This window comes from Aulostomus chinensis, chromosome 4 (genome assembly GCF_037954235.1).
Source record: "Aulostomus chinensis isolate RoL2024-O1b breed Wild chromosome 4, RoL_Achi_v1.0, whole genome shotgun sequence".
Lineage (NCBI taxonomy): Eukaryota > Metazoa > Chordata > Actinopteri > Syngnathiformes > Aulostomidae > Aulostomus > Aulostomus chinensis.
Genome location: NC_141323.1, coordinates 6,652,794 through 6,675,067, shown reverse-complemented (window position 1 = coordinate 6,675,067; position 22,274 = coordinate 6,652,794). Strand labels below are relative to the sequence as shown.

At 48.6% G+C, this 22,274-nt stretch overlaps 1 protein-coding gene across 3 annotated transcripts; it reads left to right on the top strand.

Annotated features, from left to right (window-relative positions):
* The first annotated feature begins 95 nt into the window (after positions 1-95).
* Positions 96-22,038, top strand: LOC147262452 (neuroepithelial cell-transforming gene 1 protein-like). Of its 3 annotated transcripts, none has more exons than XM_086201301.1 (4): positions 96-581; positions 9,253-9,316; positions 18,614-18,676; positions 21,690-22,038. In XM_086201301.1, exons 1-4 carry the CDS (start codon positions 445-447, stop codon positions 21,702-21,704), a joined length of 279 nt encoding a protein of 92 aa, XP_086057427.1. In that variant the 5' UTR covers positions 96-444; the 3' UTR covers positions 21,705-22,038. The 3 variants fall into 3 exon arrangements, with proteins under 3 accessions (XP_086057427.1, XP_086057426.1, XP_086057428.1); XM_086201300.1 differs by lacking the exon at positions 21,690-22,038 and adding an exon at positions 19,344-20,438; XM_086201302.1 differs by lacking the exon at positions 9,253-9,316.
* Positions 22,039-22,274: the final 236 nt, after the last annotated feature.

Sequence of the window (22,274 nt, the reverse complement as noted above, 5' to 3'; positions counted from 1 at the left end):
GTGTTTTTGTGGTTTTTTTGGTCGTTGTTTGTTTTTTTAATACTGATATAAAATATTAACCAGCGTCGACGTGCAAATGTGCGCGGTGCCGTCTGAGTGTAATCCGACGGTCTCAGTTCCTTCGCTCTCACATGAATGATCTCAGATCAACTCGACAATAAATTAAACGCCACAACGTTTCAGCACGTGGTTGAAGTCACCGCCAGCCCCATCGGATCGTCCCAGCCACGTTAATAACCAGTTTATTAACTGGTGTTATTACTGGATTACGCCCCGCCCACCAGTCGCACGTCCCCCCGTCGGCTTCTGTCATTGGCGGACTTTCACATTTCCGCCATTTTCAAAAACAGTCGCGGGCCCCTGACTGGGTCGTAGGTTGCCGTATCAACTGAACGCTGTAGTCCTTTAACCCTTTCAGGGACCTGGAGGTCGCGCGGACCCCAGATGGATGAAACCCGTGAGGCTGAAGCTTCCGGTGCGACCGCTGACAAAACGACGCGGCGGCCGAGGAAGTTCCCAGCGGAGGAGGACGCGGTCCCCCCGGAGAACAACGGCAGCAGCGGCACCAGCGGCGTGAGACGGTGAGAACGACCAGTCACGTCTGAGGGTTTGCGACATGTCAGGCGTGTTTGCGACATGTCAGGTGTGTTTGCGGTAACGGTGTTTAGCATTGTTGTTAGCACGCTTTAGCACTGCCGTAGGAGCTGTACAAGTACAGTTTTGTTACCAAATAATTGCAACAGGCTAGAACACGTTTATCTAACATCAATCGTATTTGGTATTGTTCTTTTAATTAGCCTTTACATTTATGGAGTTGCGTAAAAACGCCGTAAGATGTCAGCAGAGTGCCACCGTTGACCCCCCCCCCCCCGCCTCCATGCAGGATTGGTTTGGCCCAGATCTCAGAAAGGCGGGCTGCTGTCACTTCTGGTTCCTTTTCAGTGTTTTGTGGTTTTATTCACTTTGATTGTCTCTGGATTGTTGTCAGGCCTCCAGGTAGGCCTGGTACAAGCTGGCAACGTGCTCCTGGTCCTGAGATTCCCAGCTCAGCGCTGCTGCACACCTGGGGGTTTTCACCTGGAGCTTTGTCACGGCCTCAGGTGCAGGACAATCTCAGGTGCTGTGGTGACCTGGAAACAAGAAACTAAACTTTATACAAATGTAAAAAAGCCCGTGAGAGGTGGAGGGGGGAACCTGTTTGAGACACGTGTCCGTGGACCAACAATAAATCAACGTCCAATGTGCTCCATAGTTTTAGAGCTTTATATTCAGCTATCAGTGTTCAGTTGCGTCATGCAGGCACACCTTAACACAGGTAAACACACTGTCCAGGTCTCTGGTGTTTTCTTCATCATCACTTTGTGCCATCGTCAGCTTGATGAAGTCATGGTGGATCACATGACACTGCAGACGTGTATCCAGTGAACGGACGGTGTGTGTGTGTGTGTGTGTGTGTGTGTGTGTGTGTTACAGGACTACGGATGGAAATGAGCTATTTACTGAATCTTTGTTTCATTCCCTGTGAATGATAGCCCTACAAAGAGTCACAATTTATGGCAGTAGTTTTCACAGCACTGTAAATTCCAGTTCCTGATATTAAGATGTTGTGATGAAGTTGAGTCATGGCCCGTGTGTCTGAAGTTAGCTACAATCAGTGACTTCAGCAACTGATCCACTTTGTTTATGTCAGTGTAATACATTAGAAGAGAAATCAGTGTGAGACAGAGCTCTTGTGTGGGCTGTAGACGTGACCAGGAGACTCCAGGACTCTTCAGGCCTCTCCAGGAGACTCCAGGAGGCTCCAAGTAGCTCTAGGACTCTCCAGGTGACTCCAGGACTCTCCTGAAGGCTCCAGGAGACTCCAGGTGGCTCTAGGACTCTCCAGGAGACTCCAGGTGACTCCAGGACTCTCCAGGAGGCTCCAGGGGGTTGTTCCCACAGTGTGATTTATGTGTCAGCTATCAGAGGAGTAACCAGTATGTTTTGGGACAGTTTCCATCAGACCCTTTAGATGGGTTTCCATGTTGTGTGCCAGGGTGTCCGAGCCCTGCCCTCTGCCCAACCGACTCGGCAGACAAACATGGAAAAACATCACCCAGTATTTGACCTGCCAAAACAAGGTTTATGGAAAAAAGCATAAAAGTGGAGTGAGAGAAAATAAGACTAGATTTCCCAAGAGAGTTTGGCTTTGAGTCCCCTGCTGGCAGAGGAGCGTTGTTGCTGTTGTGTTCTCATTGCCAAGCATGTGCAGAAGTAACCAGCAGCGCTAAGAAGCTGTTCTGAACTCAGAACTGTAGGTTCTATGCCCATGTAAAGTATCGTGTTGAGGGGGCGGAGTCCAAATAGTTGAAATGTTCTCAGGATGGAATGTATCTTGTAAAATACTGGCATGTTTTAAAAATTCACTAAATCTAACACTGCGTGTAACAACAGTGCTCACATGCATGACGTCACGTTCCTCAGTGTTGATGGAGACGCACGCGGACGTGCGGGTGCAGGCAGGCCGGGTCCTGGAGGAGTTCAGTTTCAGTTTTACCAGCTTTGACAAATAAGGGCAGGGCCTCGTGGGATGCTGATCCACTGACTCATGAGTCACACGTCCCTCCGCACAGGAGCAGGGACAGCACTAGAGCGCACCTTTGTCCCCTGAGCGGGGGCGTTGACAGCGGTAGTGAGGACCTTAATCACGTAACCAGAAGACCTTCAAACGAGCTCGCCACACGCCAAGCACCAGAGAGCCGAGAGTTCTTCTACAGGGCCCAGAGATTTAGGACAAAATGTCAAATCGTGATCATTTTGACGGATGTTGTGATTGACAGTATTTGCAGGAAGCATCTTGTTTCACTACCAACATTTGAACAGAAAACCTGTGAGAGCAGAGAGGTTTTCTTAACTCCGTGGATGCCTTCGTTCAAAGGTGGCTGGGACGGATTTAGAGCAGTGGTGGGATTATTTCTTAGTTATTTAGATATTTGTGTTGCTTTTCGCCACAATGGTATAAATTGTGATAGAAAATATAAACACAAAACATCTTTTTGGCCTGGGTCACATGACAATAGTCCTGAGAGCCGTAGGCACTCAACCACAATCCACCAATACGGTTGGCAAATTAATTAGAAAAAGAATTTGATTCATAAAATTCTCACTGGTACAGATCAGTGCTGCTGGTCTCAACTCTCTGACAGGCTTCGATGAATTGAGAGGTTGCGTGTGTTTGACAGACGGCGTCGAGGTGCTGTCAACCAAAATGCTTCATTTTGAGATGTTTGTCCACCTCACTGATGTGCATGAGAACAGAATATTACAAGCACTGCAGTACACCCCCCCAACACACACACACACACACACACACTTCCAACCCACCACCACAGCTGTATCCAGTAGAGTGCCAGCACCGCCCCCGGCTGCGTGAGATGGTGGCAGAGCAGGATGGTTTTACTCTCCAGAGGAGCCCGCTGCAGTGGTCAGGGAGTTTATACTTCACGTGCTCAGTTGTTCTTCATCTGTCCAACACAGGCAAACAGTAGCGGCTCCAGAGCAACTCTGTGGCCCTTCGGCTGACTCACACATGAGCGGACATGAATCAGCAGTCTGATCTATTCACCGCTGCAGGAGGTGCTCTCACACTCGCTGACACCAACAGACAGAAGTGACCGGATAGTAAAACTCGGTGGAAGTACACGTTATTAGCTTTTTAATGTGGTTGACTAAAAAGGTCAAATTACTGCATTTCCTAATGATTGAGAAAAGCATCCTGAGACGTGAGACGAGAGCAGCAGTGTAAATGTCTGTGCAGCGTTTGATTCATGCATCCCAACAACACAAGTTCACCTCCAAAATATAAATACCGGAACATGTTGTCATACTTGCTCAAATACCAGCGTCTTTACGACAACAGCAGTCGTCAACAAGTGAAAGTTATTGTACGAGTTTGTTCTCAGCTGCCAAAGCCTTTGAAACCTGCACTGCAGGTCTGTATATAAATACACAATTCCTGCGTTTTAGTGGCGTTTGTTCTTCAGGTACACAGGTGTCATGATGGAAGTAGCGTATGAATTCTCTCCATTGCAAGAAACTCTGCAGCGGGATGCTACCATGAGTAAAGTAGCGTGTCATGGTGAGTTACTCTTGATTTTTACACCTCGTTAAACTGTTCCCCGAGGTTTGAGGATGACATCAGTTCTTGTAAAGCCACTGATGAGATTATCAACCAGAACGGTGAAGAACCTGCGGTGCAGCCATGTCCATGCAGCAGCTCCTTTAGCTGCACCATCAACCCCCCCGGAAGCACTCTTTGATGTACCGTTCTGTTCTAATGCACCAATAAAAACCTGATTTAGAGGTCATTGATGCTCCCGAGTGCTGGTCAGGGAGCTGCTCAGGCTCCATGGTACAGGCTGTACTATCTTTTAAGAGATAAGTTTACTTCCCTGCACCACTCTCAGGACCACCCCCGGCCGCTCAGTCTGGGACAGCCGATTAGATGAAGCAGTGAGATGTGAAGCTGATGAGAGGAGAGATGTTTACTCATCTCCTGTGGGATTTCCAGCATTTCTGTCTTACACCGATGCGAGGAACTGCCTACCAAACCTGGCCTCCAGCCTGATGATGTAACCGTGTTTGCGGCCCATCTTGGCTCCTGGGCCAGTGTCTGTCATTTCCCAGTGACCCATATCAGTGTCTGGTCCTCTGTCTGGACGTTCCACATAATCCACAGAAGTTTCAGCCTGCACTCTGTCCTCATGATTGAGTCTTGGGTTAGGAGCCCCCCCCCTGCTCTTACAGTAACCTTTTAAATGAGCAGGAATTGCTGTTGCCTAACCCAGGAAGTGGGCTGGGTTGATGATGATTACATTCTCCAGATCATCTCGTGCTCTGTCAGCGTTTGGTCTGCCCCTCATGTTGTACGTGCCGCTCCATGTGGACCCACACAGGTGGAGCTGATGTGATTTATGTAGCATCAAATCCTAACTGGTCTCATTCTCAGGCAGCTTAGCCATGGAGCTGGTCCAGACACGACCGAGCGTTTGACTTCTGAGTCCAAACTACAGGACAGCTGATGACGTAGTGCCCCACATTCCTGCTGTAGGGGAGCATCACTGACATCTGTTGCGTCTGGGACCATCATACTTAAGCCAGTCCTAAATCTAAGCTTGGTCTATACTAACCTGGGCCTGTACTTCAAGGTGCCCTTTGAAACTGCCTCCCATCCACCTTAAGGGGGCTCTAGGGGTCCTAAGCAGGGATCCCACACCCATGGCTGCGTATCTCTCACGAGGCCAGGACAACATGTCTGATGAATCAACAAAATAACTTTTTGCACGGTGAAACTGGAGTAATACTTGTAGTCAACATGTAAGCTAGCTGTTAGCTGCTTTCAGTCTTATGTGTGATGGTTGATCAGAGGACTGTCGTGATTCCTGGTGACCATCTGGCTCTGGCTGCTTCCTGCTACAGTTGCATCAACGGCGGCGGCGGCAGGCGGGAAACACTGCACACTGATCTGTGCTCTCAGTTTGGGTTTGCTGACATCATCATCTCTGCTTCTGAGAGTTGCAAGCGGAGGCCAATGTATTGACAGATTAACAGCAGACTTTTCAACCCTAAAATAGAAGATAAATCTTCCTTTTCAAATGAATGCTTGTGTTTGCTGCCAACATTTATCATAACCTGCAAAAGCTGCTCAGTCTGAGCCGTCCATCTTTGCCCCGGCAGCTATGGAGGCTAGCATGACAGCTATGGAGGCTAGCATGACAGCTATGGAGGCTAGCATGACAGCTATGGAGGCTAGCATGAAGCTGCTAAAGTGCTGACCCAGAATTTTCATGTTCACTGTTGCATCAAAAGAAACGAGAGAGAAATGAACTGTGTGGAAACCAAATGCTGCTACAACTTTAACAACAATGTCCCACAGTTGGAGAAAAGCTCAAAGGTCAAATGGCAGGTTAATGTAGCTCCTTGACAGTGACGTCTAAACAACACCTGCAGCAACCTTTGACCTTTAGCTTACCCTCAGGACACCCAGGAAGACGTGTTTTCCTTTCTCGCTCCAGCCATTGTTTTCCTGCAGCACATGCAGCATTGGTACGTTGTTTATCCACCTTACAGGAGCACGAGACCGGGTATGTCCAGCATGGGTGGTCCAAACAGGAAGTAGACTGGTTTGAGGGAATTAATGTGTTTCTTGTTCAGCCCACTGACACGGGACCTCGCTGCCTCATTTTCAATCTCCAACATCGAAGTTTCTGTTTTCAGTTTACGGTCTTGTGTGGTCCATCAGTGTAAAGTCTGGTTTTCTGGAAGAACGCTGCTGCAGACACAAGCTGCTCATGGGCTTCGGTTGTCAGTCTCCACCCTCCTCACTGATGATTGGCGGACAGAAATACAAACACGGCAGGAAGACTTCTTTCTGCTACAGCAGGATGGTAACATGTTTCTCATCTGGCAACTCAAGACGAGTCCCACAGTAACCTTCATCAATCAACGCTCCCAGGCGTCAGGCGTTAACCTGAGATTGACCAGTGGGGAAGGAATATCTTCTGGCCGAGAGGCGACAGTGCTGACCACTGCAAGAGCCACCATTATTAACCCTTATTATCAGAATATTTAGTCACGTAGACGGAGGTTGGGCCTGCTGCTTGCAGTTCTTTCACTTCACACATAAAATGTAAAGAAACAAAAACTGCTACTAGGCAGCGATTTAACGTTATGCAGTCCCAGGTGGATCCCAGTTGTGTGCTGTCAGTTAATGGCTGAGGACTGAGCTGATTCCCGTTTGCTGGCATGCAAACCTTTAGCTGGCTATTCATTTATCCATCTCACTGGTAGAAAACAGTGTTCACAGACATTCCTGCCATGAGAGCATGGATTATTAATGCCTTTAAGATGAGCTTCTTCCCTCTGTTTTGTTCTGAGGTGCTGAGCAGTGTGGTTCATGACAGCGCCAGAGGTTCTACCTGTTTGTTGTTCCCGCTTCTTTATTTAGACACAAGACCCTCAGGTACACCAGGATACTACACTTCTGGTAGGGGCTTTTGGAATATTGTAGTTTTTGTATAGGTGTAGTAAGATTAATACTATTGTTTTGCAATATTTTTTCACTGTTGTGCGTCAAGATTACTGTCCCTATTATGATGATTCCATGTTGTGACCCATGTGTCATAACATCAAGCCGCGCGCTGCTCATCAGTTCCTGGCGCTGTGTTAGCGTTCTCAGTCGATGATCTATGGACTTATGGAAGTATCGCTCATCAACACGCACGCTGCTGTCACAGCAAATCTATTTACTATTTCAGACTGTTCAGCTTTTGGACCATTGGATGTAAAAAAGAACAAAAAACTATTTCAAAGAGATTGTGCAGCCCGTTGTTGGTGTGTGAGCAGGGACAGTTGCTGTGTCACTGGACGGCTGCCGCCTGAAGCAACAGCAGCGGCGCAGCATGACTGGAATGACTCAGCCTTCCCAGCAGCACTTGCTGGACACACACGGAGCAGGTGTTTCTGGGAAGCTCAGCATTCCCTGGATGCTAATTCCTTTTTAGGCCTCGACATCTAAGACCCCCTGACATCCATCCATCCACCCGTTTTCTATACCACTTATCTGTTGAGAGTCACTGGGGGAAGTGAGGATCGAACCAGCAACCCTGCCGTTGCTACCTCCGAGCCACGCTGGCCCTGATATTAATCTTCACTATTCTCAACAATACCGAGGACGCTGATGTGTGAGTGCAGGCGTGATTAGGACTGCTGGGAAGTGAAGGTGTTCAGACTCCCCTGCGGTCGCGGCTCATGTTTGTGCCTGGAAGCTCTTCACTACGTCCCAGCATTCCAGTTGCTAGGATTCTGAAGCAGCGTCTTGTCAAATATTATTTACATGTTATCCTCTCAAGGGCTGCGTGATTAATCATTAAAAAAAACTCATTCTCACTTCATACATCCATACAATTTCTTCTGATTAATATAATTTGTTAGCATACACACTGTAAAACAAAAAACCAACAACGTTCACATATGCAGCTCATCTTCTGAGAAGTCCTTGAGCGATGAGTTCGAGCTCTTGGTTTTGGTCCAAGGCTGAAGGACCAAGGAAAGTTTATAAAGCAAGAAGGCTAGAAGTCGGGACTCTGATTTGAAATCACACGGCTCAGCCTTTTCCTCCACGCTGCTTTCGCTGCTGCTCCTGGAGAGAGTCGAAGACCCAGGTTCTACACCCTGGGGCCATTTTGAACTCATCTTTCACTTCCCTCCACTGAGTGAGTTTGGGATGCATCAGGACAAACACCTGCATGTTAGCGGCTGGGTGCCGTGTTGAGAGGAACAAAAGTCATGCCAGCCTACAGAAGTTCTCACGCATTAAAAAACGCTGGTGTCAAGACTCCGCTGGTCTGCTGGTGGTAGGCAGTTTCCTGTCTGTAAAAGCTTCATTTAGGTTGAGTAGTTTCTCAGGCCTGTATGGCGCCGTGATGCTGACGGCTCCTCAGAGTGTTAATCAGTGCAGTCTACCAGTCTGCTGGTGGCAGGCAGGCAGGTGCTCTGCTGCCTCTGTGGTGGAGCCGGCCGTTCACCGCGGCTGAGGTGTTGCGTAATTGTCCTCAGTGTGACTTCACCTGGCATGACCTTGTTGTAACACTTGAATAATCACAATCTTTAAAGCTAAGCTGTTTGACATGAGAAGGACCTCCAGCCCACAGGGCTGATTGGGGGGTTGGGGTGTTAGTCCAGCCCTGTTTGGAGCCCCAAATTAGGAAAAACTGTCCCCCTCAGAAAGTCTCAACAAAAACAGACATTTGTCTCTTGTCCATTTATTCAGGGGAGAGCGGTGTGGGTCAGAGGACTCCTCCTTCAAATGGCACAAGTGTCTAAAGCCAGCGCTCTGGTTAGTGAGGCTCCTTTGAGGAAGTGGACCGGGGTCATGTTCCCCTTCCCTCTGTGACTGGGAGGGTCCTTAACTGGCTTCTGGTCTGGGCTGGAGAAGATCCCTGCAGCGCCAGCATGCTGAGACTGTGGTAGGTAACAGGAGGGAGGAGGTGGGTGTTTTCTCAGGACACCGCTGCTCTGAGTCACAGCTCCCCTTCTTATCCGCTTGTTCGTGCTCTGAACTCTCTGAAGTCCTCGGCTCCACTCCCTCCTTGGCTGGGACTTCAGGTCAAAGTGAACTCAGTTGCCATGGCGAGCAAGTCGAGGTGTCATGCAATCGTGAGACAACAACTGAGCCCTGCCTTGATTCCCCTGTCCTCTCTGACCGCTGCACAGGTCTCTGCGAAGAGGAAGCTCCTTCACCTTCCTCACCCCGGGACCTCAATGGGACTTCAGTCTGGTGAGTTTAGTCGTCATGTTTTACGGTTTTCAGGCCGCAGTCAAAATCTAAGTTTCCTGCTGTTTCTCATCTTCACTACAATCTTGGTGCCGAATGTGGAATCGGTGCACAGCTAAGAGTCAGAACAGCAGGAAATGACCTTCTGATTCACGTCATGTCACGCGTGTCTATCCACACATGTTGCTGCCCTCTTGTACAAAGTCAGAACACGCTTGGGTGCCACTTCACACCCTCAAGTCTCACCTCAGAGATTTCAGTGTCGAAGTCCCAGAAACGGTGGCGCTGTTCATGGTCACAGCACTGAAAGGCAGCTGCTTGTTGGCTCACAAAGACGCCAACCTGGATAAACCTCCTGCTCATGATCCTCACACACAGTGTCCGTGGGTGGATGTGTGTCACCTCTGTTTTCGCCATCATCTACTTGTTATAGGAAGTTCTACAGAACATCCATGCAGTATTTACTACCCACAGAGTTGGTTTGTGTTCCTCCTGCTAGTCTGACTGGGGGGGGGGGGGGGGGGGGTTGTCATATGTACCTTGGTGACAGTTGTAGGGCTGTTTGCACTTTTGTTCTTTGCTGTGACAGTGAAACTAGAAAGCAACTCTTAGTGGACCGAATCCTGCCATAATGACAAGTATTTATCATAATGGAGGAAGATCAAGAGGGATGGGAACTGTTTTGAGTGTCAGAGAGGAGGAGGACAATTACAGTTGTGAAAGTACGCATCTGCTTACAGCAAAAGAAGGAAAATTACGAAATAATGTGGCTGAAACTCTATCCTACAACAACATGTTGTTGCTCATCAGAGTGGTGGATAGCATGAGGTAGAGTTGTCACAACACCAGAGAGGAGGTGGTGCACGACAACAATCCATGTTGAAGTCAGAGCATTTGGAGATAAACTGCTGCTGCCGAGTCGCTCGGCGGGCGGCTCGTCGCCACGACCAGGCCGCACGTAGGTCTGACAGCCAGACTTTATCCCTGAAGTCCCTGATGTAAAACGGACCAGCTCAGTGGGGGGGGGGTCATGGACAACAGTAACATTGGTTCGGGACTTTGGTGACTAATATTAGTCCATTACTTACATTCAGTAGTACATTAAGTACCTAAAACTGATCTACAATCAGATTTTCAACCCAAGGCGGAATTGAAAGAAGAGAATCAACTGGTGACCAGTAGTCTAACGCACCGGTGGAGGCAGAGGAGGTGCCTTGGAGGGAGGCGGAGCCAGACAAACACACCAAACGCACAGGCAGCAGCAGTAGGCGAGCAACAACCTGTGTGAGACCTCCAACAGAGTTCAGAGGTCACCTGTACAATTACTGTCAGTAGTGACGTGTTGGTCATGTTCCCGCCAGGTAATGGTGTTCTACAAGCCCCCCCCCCCCCCCCCCCCCACACACACACACACACACACTAACCTTAAGAGTCATCCTCAACCGTCTCCAGGAAGCCGTAGACAGGAGGTTTCAGGAAAGATCGCTCATGCACAGACCACATAGCAACACTTTGCATCATCATTGAACAGTCTATCGAATGGAACACATCCCTGTACATGAACTTCATTGATTTTGAGAAGGCATTTGACAGCTTAGACTGGACAACACCATGGCAGCTAATGGAACACTATGGAATCCCCACCAAGATCATAAACCTAATCAAGAATTCATAGGACGGCACTTCCTGTAGAGTCATGCATGCAGGTCAGCTCTCTTGGACATTTGAAGTCAAGACAGGTGTCAAGCAAGGATGTCTTCTCTCACCATTCCTCTTCCTCCTCGCCATTGATTGGGTCATGAGGGAAACAACAGAAGGAAAGAGAAACGGGATCCAGTGGACATTGTGGGAGCAGCTGGATGATCTGGATTTTGCAGATGACATCGTTCAACTCTCACGCACACACGTACATGCAAGAAAAGACAGACAGACTGGCACAAACTTCAACAAAACTTGGCCTTTCTCCCAATACAACAAAAACCCAAGTGGTCAAGATCCACTCCAACACAAGCAACCTCATCACCTTAAACAATGCTGCCCTAGTGGAGGTAGAATCCTTTACCTACCTAGGCAGTGTTGTGGATACCACTGGAGGAAGGGAGGCAGACATCAGAAGCAGAATTATCAAAGCAAGAGGGGTATTCAACATGCTCAGAAACATCTGGAACTCCAAGAACGTCTCCACAACCACGAAGATAAGCATCTTCAACTCAAACGTGAAACAGGTGATGCTGTATGGGTCTGAAGCATGGAGAACAACAAAACACACAACACACAGGCTGCAATCATTCACCAATTCCTGCCTCAGAAGGATACTAAACATCTGGTGGAAAGACAAAGTGATTAATGTGGACCTGTGGAAAAGAACAAACCAAGATCCCTTAGATGTACAAATACAGAGAAGAAAATGGAGTCGATGGGTCACACCCTCAGAAAACCTGCCACAGACATCACCTGTCAAGCCCTGAAGTGGAACCCCCAAGGGAAAAGGAAACGAGGTCGCCCCAGGAACAGCTGGAGAAGAAGCTTAGAGGCAGAAATGTCTGAGAGTGGGCTGAACTGGGGAGAACTTGAACAGAGAGCCACTAACAGAGTGAAATGGAGGTTGCTCGTCAACGGCCTGTGCACCCAGGAGGAGCAAAGGGCTTAAGTCAAGTAAGTCACTCACCTTAACTTCAGCCACAACATCGTATTTATGTTGTCAGAACTTCTTGAATGACGTCACTGGTACTGTAACTGTCCAGTTTCATCAGTTGTCACATTTGTATTGGTCTGACATCACACCCTCACTCTCGTGGCCCAAATAATGGCGGTGGAGTAGATCTGCTGCTCCGTGACCCGTCCCCACCTTTTCAGGTGCGCATCAGTTTCACCAGATGGGTGCACGAGTGTTCAGTCTTAGAAATGAAACTTCTGTTCATATTGAGAAGTCACGCTACAGACCTGCCAGCCCTCAGAGCAGCAACCAGCCTCCAACCACAAACCACCAGCCTCTAGCAACCAGCCTCCAACCACCAGCCTCTAGCAACCAGCCTCCAACCACCAGCCTCCAGCCTCCAACCACAAACCACCAGCCTCTAGCAACGAGCCTCCAACCACCAGCCTCCAGCCTCCTCTGACCTTGGTTTAAAAATGTTTCAGCTGATCAGATCTAGACTCCTGCTCAACATTCCAGATCAGCATTTTTCTCTGAGTTCCCAGCTCTGCGTCTGAGCACCAGGCTCCATCAAACACCCCATTTAGCGAGCACGATGAATGTTGTTGAGGCCGGTCTGAGGCCTTCTCATGCAGCCAGAGACCAAAGGCTGGATAAAGGAAATACTCGAGTGTTTAACCCCCGCCCAAAGAAGATAATGACCTCCAAACTGCTGCCGTTTTTATAGAGTGGCCTGCTTGTGGATTACAGACAGCCCTAAATGAGACCAGTTGATTAGAAGCAGAAAAGGTTGAACAGATTAGATGGAGAATGGCATGATGAAGGCGTAGGGCATTCCAGGGTTTACATCCGCCCGAAACCCAATCCATCAGAAGTAAAAGCACCTTTGCAGAGAAAAGTCCAATAACTCTTTATCTTGTGCCAGCTTGCTGCCTTTGATTCACAAATATGGAATGATTAGCTCAGCCACTAAAAACATATGGTCCGAATTAGCCCTCCTTTCATATCCCCCCACTCTCTCTCACACACACACACACACACACACACACACACACACACACACACACACACACACATAAACACACGTTTTTATCCGCCGTGTATTAATCTGCTCCTAGAGAGCAGGCGATAGAAGAATCCTTCAAGTGTCTTTGCATCTCTTTCTGTCTCATCGCCCTTCTTATCTCAAATCCTGCTATTTTAAGCTGGAAGGTTTTGCCAAGGCTTTGAATAATGTTTAGCTGGGTCTTTAGCCTTTGAAGTGGCTGGCTGGGGCATTGCTAGATGCAGGTGGGGGGGTGTTGGCCCCCAGGCGAACCTTGGATGCAGGCGAGGTGAGCATTCCCTGGGCGCTTGATGCATTCTCTCAGACTACATCAGGCCTCCAGGGACTTTCTGTTATGGTGAGAATATGAATCAGATTTCCAGCCCAATGCCAAGGTGGAGCAGATCAAACCAGACTGTTGGATGGAATGTGAAGGTAATTAACAACAGTGAGAGTCAGATTCACAGCATTCAGACTCATGGAGCAACAAACTCAGACGGCCAGACCTGTCAACCTCACAAGTGGCCTGTCTGATGAGCTGCATTCCAGCTTTAATCAGACGATGTGATTTAATGTGGCTGCCAGTCGCGTCGGGGTTTCAAGCAAACATCGATAATTATTGTGGGAAAGACGGCGCAATTTATATTCAACACAAGATAGACTTCTTTAACCACTGACGATCCTGGGAGTCCTCAGCATTCCACAGGGAGCAGGATTCATGCCACTGAACCTTTGATGACACACATCTAACGCGCTAGACCTTCTTCCTCTGCAGGGAGAGAAACCAGTCCAGCTGCTCCAGGTGTTGTGTTGTGTTCTGCTAGTTGATAACACATGGGAACTGAAATCAGATTTTAATAACCCTGTGTGATATTATCCTGGGTTCGACATGGACTTATTTTTTATTTTATATAGCCTCTCACTCTTCTTCTCACAGCGCTTTTCAATGTTGCCTCGTTCACTCACACACTGATGGCTGCCACTCAGAGCAGCAACCCACGCATCAGGCACTCCCAGGGGTTGTTACGGGGTCGTAGGTAGATCCCATAGACCATTTGTCATATAGTTGAACGATCCCAACTCGTGTCTAAGGGCGCGTTTCCACTGCCTCACTTCAGCTCAGATGGAGTTGGTTTGGTGCCGTTTCCAGTGGCCCCAACATGGTACTAACAGTTACCATATTTGTCCCTGCTCCGCTGGGGTTCCAAGTGAGTTGAGCAGGGACTAGAATGTGACGTAAATAGCGGGGCGTTGATTGTGTAACTCACCCGCTTACGTGGTCTACGTCCTATCATCCCGGCCTCGGTGGAATCCTCGGTGAAGTCTCTTATTCTTTTCTTGGGGGCTCTGTTTCACCAATTGAAGCCTCCCCTGTCTGTCCTCCCTCACTTCTAGTTTAAGTAAAAACCACTGACGAGCAGCAGGCATCACGCCGCCTCTACGTCCTCCATCGTTGTTGTTGTGTCACACAAATTACGCCGGGGAACTCTCGGCCGGTGAGTCCACCCACACTGACGTGGTACCCAGTTCGAGTGGAAACACCCCCATACCAACCCGATCTGAGCTGAAGTGATCCCGGTCCCGACTGGACTGGTTCCTCCATCTCAGAGGCATGAATTGTTGTAACGGAGCTGTCAGGCCCTGCCACAGAAAGACGGAGCTGTTTTCTTTCTAAAATACTAACATTCGTCCCAGCACTCCTTCAGGCCTGGCTATTGTCTTGTGTGCGTGTGTGCGTGCGTGTCTGCGTGTGTGTGTGTGTGTGTGTGTGTACTCTGTCAGCAGACCATCTCGTGGTCATTTACATGTGACTAAGTTGGCTGGGGGGTGGGGGCTGCACCATCCAGCTTATTTCCTCATTGTGAGCCTACAACCCCTTAAAACCTCGACGGAGACGAACGGCAGCTGAGGCTCGGGAGGATCAGCTGTCCAGGACCTTCTGCTTAGCTGCAACCCTGAGGCCATGAGGCTCCCACACCACCCACACCATGCTGGTGGATCTTCTAACTGTACTTGATCATTTCCAAAACTGACTGACAGCTGCACTCAGCACTCCACCCCCCGCCTCCATACCAGAGGAGAACAAGGTGAATGTGTTAGTCTGAGCTGAGGGGGGCTTGACACCTGAATAATTACTGATGAGCGTGAAATCCTAGCGTAACATAGGAACGTCCATCAGGGTTCTGAGGGCAAAGCTCTGCTAGCTGATACACTTTGACCAGCGGTCATCTGGACTGGGTGGATGAGCTCCTTGATCAGCTGGTGCTGCTCAGTGAATCTCTACCCTCGGAAAAACTGTTTGGTTCTCGTCCTATCCAGGCCTGGAATAAAGACGGTCAAAGAACAGGTCTTTCTCTCGCCATTGGACCCATGATGTCATGGCTCGATCAGACAGTGATGCTGTTTGATGATGGCAGGACAACGAGTTGGTAAAGCTCATGAAAGCAGAGGTGTTGAAGGGAGTTTAGTTGCAGCAGCTCCTCATCACGCGGCTTCTTTGTGTGTCTGTCGTCTTTACACATCATCGTCCTTCAATGCAACATACAAATCTGTCACTTGCGTCCCAGATGAGTAACAACACAATCAGGCCCGTCCTACAACAGTCTCCATCGCCTCCGTCCGTGCGTGATGAGCAGAGAGACCCAGGCTTGTGAGTCAGGGGAGGTCTGATGAGCTCAGCCCGCCGTCTGAACAAGTCGCTGCTTGGAGGGAGTTATTTTATCTGCGAACTGCTGATGCAGGGATTTCCAAAGCTGGCAGGAATAGCAGAGCTATTTTTTCTTCTCCTTTTCCTCAGTGTGTGTTTGTGCACCAAGCTTATGCTTGTGTTGTTATCTTCTCATGTAAGACCAGAGCTTACGCTGCTCTTTCCCTTGTTTATTTTGTCCTGTGAGCGTGCAGCTTGTGTGTTTAGTCAGTAAATATTCATATAAAAGACTTCATGTCCGTGCAACTGTTTTGTCTTCCTGTGGGCTAAAATATTAACGCCTTCGAGATGCTGAGGGCACAAACACAAACATTCAAATGGTGCCAAACTGTGCCTTTTATTCACAAACCTTTACTGTTTAAGGGGTCACCAGTCCAGAGACGGACAGACAACGGACACAGAAAAGGTTGTTGGTACCAAACTTCATCATGAACTCTGACATCTGGTTCTTCAGGTTAGCGGTGATGCTGATCGATGACCTGAGCCTTTCAGCAACAAGAGAGTGCTCTGGCTTTTACGCTTCTGTGTACACGCAGGGATGCAAGCTTGCCTCGTATAGTCCTGTTAGCTATGGTAGCTTGGTAGCCATCGCTGCTTTCAACAGAGACGCTGACACTTTACCAGTGTGGTTGTACTTGTTTTTCATAGAACAGAACCACAGACCTTATTTTTAAGCAATTAAGTGAAAACCCATTCTAACACCCTGCTGCCTTTGCGATGAGGGAACCAGACGTTCAGTCGTACCAACTTACTCTCCGATGATGACTCTCTCGTGTGACGTTATGAGGTCGGAACTCAAAGCTTCAGCCTTGTCTGAATACTGAGGTTAAATTTGTTGGTGTTTATTTTCTGCCCAGTATTTGTTTTTAATCTTTATTTATGACGAGGTGCTATCAGCTGGTCATGGATGTCTTTATATGGTCATGTTCTCCAGGTACAGCACACTCATATTTAGAGATGCTGCCAGGCCTCCTGACACACACACACACACACACACACACACACACACACAGGAGCAGGAACTGCTTGTTAGGGGCTGTGTGAGGGCCAGTAGACCCTCCTCATCAAATTTATGGCTGGAAATGAGCAGCGTTGTTCTGCTTGAAAGAACCTGAGACCTCCTTTTCCTTGTCTGCGTGACGACTACTCGTCTACAACAGTCTGACAAACACTGACCATGACTGCTAATTCCTGCCATCTGATATCATGTTGTCATACGACTCACATGACACCTTAAGAAGTGTCGGTATGTTTGTTTTGTGAGAGCTCTGCGTCTCACTGATGTGTTGGCCTCCGACGTACAGCAGCTCCGTCAGTGGAGCTGGTTATCCTTGAGCATACCTGAGCCAGAGATTGTCTCTTTAATAAAACCACTTCAGCCATGTTTAGAAGAAATGCACAGCAGAATATTTGACAGCTTTTTCTGAGTATTTACAGTCCACAGTTGCAACCCAAAGTTAAGACAAACAGGAAAGAGTAATAGCTGTCTGCATAATGTAGCTGTTTGATGCAGGCGTTCCCGGTAGACCCTCATCAGCTGTGTACATGTGCACAGGGACTCCAGGCCGGCTCCGGAGACTGTAAACAGAGGTGCGACGTGTCTGCTGCTGCTCATGTACGCGCCCATGTTGGTGTCAGGCACCAGCTTGGGTAGGGTTCAGGAATGTGGCTCAGCTTTGCTCTTCCAGTATTTACAGATGTTAATGTTTAATTCAGAGAGTCAAGAATCCAATGGTGTCATGCTAGCTAGCTGCTAGTGCTGCAGTGACTCACAAGTTGTCATAACCATCATGGCAGAGCAGTGCCTGTCATTAAAAGCTCTGCTAAAATCAATGCAGCAATAGATCACAATATCTTTGGAATAAAACTGCATTCTATCACAGCGCTGTGCTAAAACTGTCTCATGAGGTCCGTGCTAACGCGCTGCACCAGCAGGGTGACGCTCAGCTGCGTGCACCTCAGAATACGCCGTCTTTGTCAGCCTCCTACTGAGATGCTAGTCATTGTTGAGTGAACAGCAGGCTTTGTTGAGGCAGCAGGTCGGTGACAACACCAGATCAGAAGACTGCAGGGGAATACTTAAGGTTTTCTTCACAAACCGTTGACCAGAAAGCTCTTAAAATTTTATGAATGTGGGAAAACAAACAGTTAAGCGGCCAGAGAGGAAATGCCTCCTTTCAACACAGCAAACACTCTCTTCAGGCATTTGCCGTCTGCCAACGCTGACCATTATGAGTCCATTTTGGCCCTCCTCACCTCGCTGGTCAATCAGGTCCTGACTTCCTGTATGTACAGCCAGGAGCTGTCTGGCCTTCATGGTTAATGGAGCGCAATGACAGAGCACCAGGGGTCCCGGGGCCACCCCTGCTCCCGGGGCTTTTACAGCCTGCACTCAAACAAGCCAAGTCCTCTTCTCACCTGCTAACTGACTCTCCCTGACAGCCCACAGGCAGGTGTCGAGGCATCAGGCTGCCTAATTAACCCTTTCCTGCTAGTCGTAGGACCTCCAGCAGTGTCACCGGTAGTTTTACAATAGAGCTGCAGGGCGCTGAGGATGATGGGCCTGAAGCAGGAGCAGGAATGGTTCCTCTCAACCTTGGACCCCCCCAACTCTGCGTGTTCAAGCACAGAGTGACGACGACCCACGCTGCATGTTTGATTGGACGCATCTACTGAGGATTCTTTAATCCGATTTCAGCTTGTAATTATACCCCGAACAGGCTGAGGGTTGGAGATAATAGCATGGAGAGAGAGCGTATTGCGTGTGAACTCCAGACATGCTACTTGTGTATTGACAGCAGACGCGGCTTCTCACATACTACGGTGTGTTTGATGATCCATCTGCATGATGCATGTTGTGTATTCACATCCTTTCTGCTCCTCTCTCCACAGAAGCGGAAGCGCAGAGAGAAGGAGGACAGCGATGCAGTCAGCCTCTGCAGCTTCGACTTCAAGGTAAAAGATGTCTGACTGAAGGGAAGCTCCCGTTCCCTCTGACTTCATCGACGTATGAAAATACTTTGTCATCCAGACAAAATGTGTATCTTTGTTCACCAGTCGGCTCTTGGTCAAACCAGAGATGATTACAAGGTATTTTAGAGAGATTTTCATTTTCATTCGACACCGTACAAAAACACAGTCCTGTTATGACGGCGGTGGAATGCTGAGCGATCTGGTCCAAGGACACGTTACTCTCTCGGTGGTGTGAGTGCACATGTGACAGTGGTTGGTTTTTTTTTTTATCTCAGAGTATCACATTACAAAAGGTTGATTGAAGTGGTAAAATCTGGAAAAAAGCTCCCTGAATCCTCCTGCTGATGCACAGATGGGAACCCCCCCCCCCCCCCCCCCCCGTCTGATTGAGCTCACGTGACTGATCAGCTGTCCGCCAGGGACCGGATCGTTCCAGTCACATGCTCATGCTAACTGTGGTCAATGGCAGGTGTGAACAGGGCTAAGGGTCCTCTGGTGGATCCCACCATCTACTGGTGCTGATGAGGGTGTGAAGAAGCGTTTGGGCGCAGAGGAGAGGAGAACCTGAGCCTCATCTGAGCTCTTCATTCCTCTGAGGGTTTGGCTTCAGTTTATTCAGAACGTATCATCTGTGTGCTTATCACTGCAGAACATGGAGATAAAGCCCGTGTTTGTTTGCTGAGGAACTTGTCCAGGTCGGCTCGTACGCAGCTTCTTTGATTCAGAGACCTGACAGGCAGGACTCCTGCTGTGGTTGGAAAATACAGCTCACCTGGCGTTGCAGTGTGTGGGTGTTGGACGAGCACACCTCCATGCACAAAGACCTGTTGTTGCTCTTCCAGTGGAGGGTTATCTTGTCAGAACTCAACACCCTGTAGCTGCTGGCACATGAAACCAAGCAGGTAGGTTTTCCAGCAGGGCGCCAGGCCACGCTTCCTGAAGTCTTTACCAACTTCCTCACGACTGACGTGAACTGCTGTGAAACATTCGATCGCCCTGACACCGACTGACTCCTAATCCAGCCTCTGCCTACCGGTAAATTCATTTCTGCAGTACTTCATTTTATGACCTTTGAACTTTGCTCTGCATATGAACACTGGAATAATTGTATAGCTGTGTGGATACACATGCACTATTATTAGCCTTCAGCACAGTGTCTAAGTGTGGGGTGTGTCATGGAGGGAAGTCCTGGACCCACACGAGGAGGACCAGCAGAGACACGGACTGGACGTCTCAAAAAAGTTGGGTCAGTGGCCCTGACTCGTCCGACACAGCTGAGAAAATGGCCGCTCCCTGATTCCGAGTGTTTTCCTCTGGCTTTGGTTTCTGTTCTAATTGAGCTGCTTCCAGTGCAGCCCAATCCCAACGCGCTCTCTCCACACACACACAGTTGTTGTCAGTCCTGTTAACCCTTTGTCTGCTGGGATAAGGCAGATCTTTGGCTGTGATTCCAAATGGGGCCGTTGGGTGGAACCCAAGTCTCAAGGAATGACCTGAAGAAGACCACGACTCCTGAAAATCTCAGTTTTGCTTTGCGCCGTGTTTCCTCAAATGGATTTGTTTGAAAATAAGATTTGATAATGCATTAAGAACTCTGAATCCCTTTATAGTGTTCGATGTTTTGATAAAAATCTCATCTGTAGCACCTTTGTGACAAACAGAACAAGTATTGTGATGTACTACAGTTGGATGTTTGTCAGTCAGAAGGAGCTCTAACATGACAATTTGTCTTAAATGTCACACATTAGGCACAGTCACCTTCCTGTGATAGGAAATCAAAATGTCAGTTTGGAGCGAGGTAGAATATTTATTAAAAAAAAGCAAAAACTTGGTGTCACTCAAGATCAGTTCAGTCCCAGGAAACTGTGACGATGACGATGTAACAGTTCCACCTCGGACTTCCGTGAACTTGTGTGTTTCACCATGCAGCTGAGGGACTCGGAGTGTCCAGTGTGTGTTCACACACACCTTCATACACAGCTGCTGAGCCTGCTATGCTAGATACCAACTAATGCAATCCCACACATTCATGACTTGTTGACACCAGAGGTGGTGAGGGGTGCAGCGTCTTACTCATTAATGTTTTAGCCCCAAAAAACCCCAACCCATTTACACCTATGTTTCTGCTGCTGGAACAGGTTAAACCGGTATCGAGTCCCGGGTCACGAGACCCTGCAGCAGCGACTGTGCTTATCTAGAAGCAGAGATAACAGTAAAGGGTAAAAGCGGCCCAGGGTTGTTGTTTCCTGCTTTAGCCACACCTGTGTGAGTCAGCCAGACTGTTGGTCACAGTTAGAACTTCACTGTAAATGACACAGATGCGTGTTTGATTTCAGTTTCCTCATCTTAGATGGAACTGGACCTGAAATTCTGTGGAAACAAGAACTCCTTTCTGTCCTTGTTTGGCTGGCAGGAAGCGGAAGTCATTGTGTCGTTCCTGTGCTTCTCTGTAGTATCCCTGCCCTCTCCAGAGAGCTTCCCTGGGTGAATACGGTGCTCCACACAGAAGCCGCCGCCTCAGGCAACTTCACAAGAACCTGTGAAACCGTGTCTCTAAAGTCGCGCTCTCAGTGGAGCGGATCTGCAGCCATGTTGTCCTGCTGTGTTTGGGAGCAACCAGGTCGCTGCTGTGGGTGTAGGCAGCACTCATGAGTGGCCTGAGGGTGTCGGTCTGATTTCAGAACTGTGCTTTCATTGTATCTACTGGTTGTGGAGCGATGACATCACTGTATACCTCCTCCATATTGATCTTAATTTGATTGTAGCCACAGAGGAGTGGAGGTATTTATAGATCCCTGCCCTCAGAGCAGAAGAGTCCTGGATCAGGAGTAAATGAACCTGGAGTACAGTATCGTAGTGGTGTACTACACAAGTAGTTGTTATTTTATAGTATTTTCTACATTTATTCATTTCAGCTCAGTGTTTACTGTCATTTGCTGGGGATGTTTTGTGTCCCTTTAATGTAAAAAACAATTAATGTGTCGTGTACGTCCAGATCCAGCAAACCTGACCAGGACTGGAACCGGGATCCAAAAACTGCAACACAAACCGAACCGCGGGCCCGCTGAGCCCCAGCGCCCTCAAACATCCACCCACCAGAACACAACCATTGTTCGCCACTGTGACCTTCTACGTCCGGCCAAGCAAACAGCAGCAGGCCGCAGCTCCGCGCCCTGGAATGTCCATTTTCAATAGAAGGAAACTGATTTCAACACATTAATGGTCTTCTTCATGATTTGTACCAGAGAATATGTTCTGATTCATGTGACTTTTTTTAAAAGTCACCTTCATTAGGTTGTATAAACACATCCTTCCATTGGAGCTGCTCTGGAGGCTTGGGACAGCACACACCTTTCTGCTGCTCCTGACTTCAACCAGCAGGGGGCAGCAGCACCTCCAGTGCCACCTCTCATTGCTATAAGACAGTCAGAGAAAAGTGCCTGAGGCTGCCTGCTTCCTGCCGTCCTCAGAGCAGGAATTAGGCAGAGTGTCCCGGCCCTGGCACGGTATGGGTTAGACAGCGGTGAAACTCCGCCACTCACGGCATTACTCATCCCCTTCTACCCGTCTGAGCACAAAC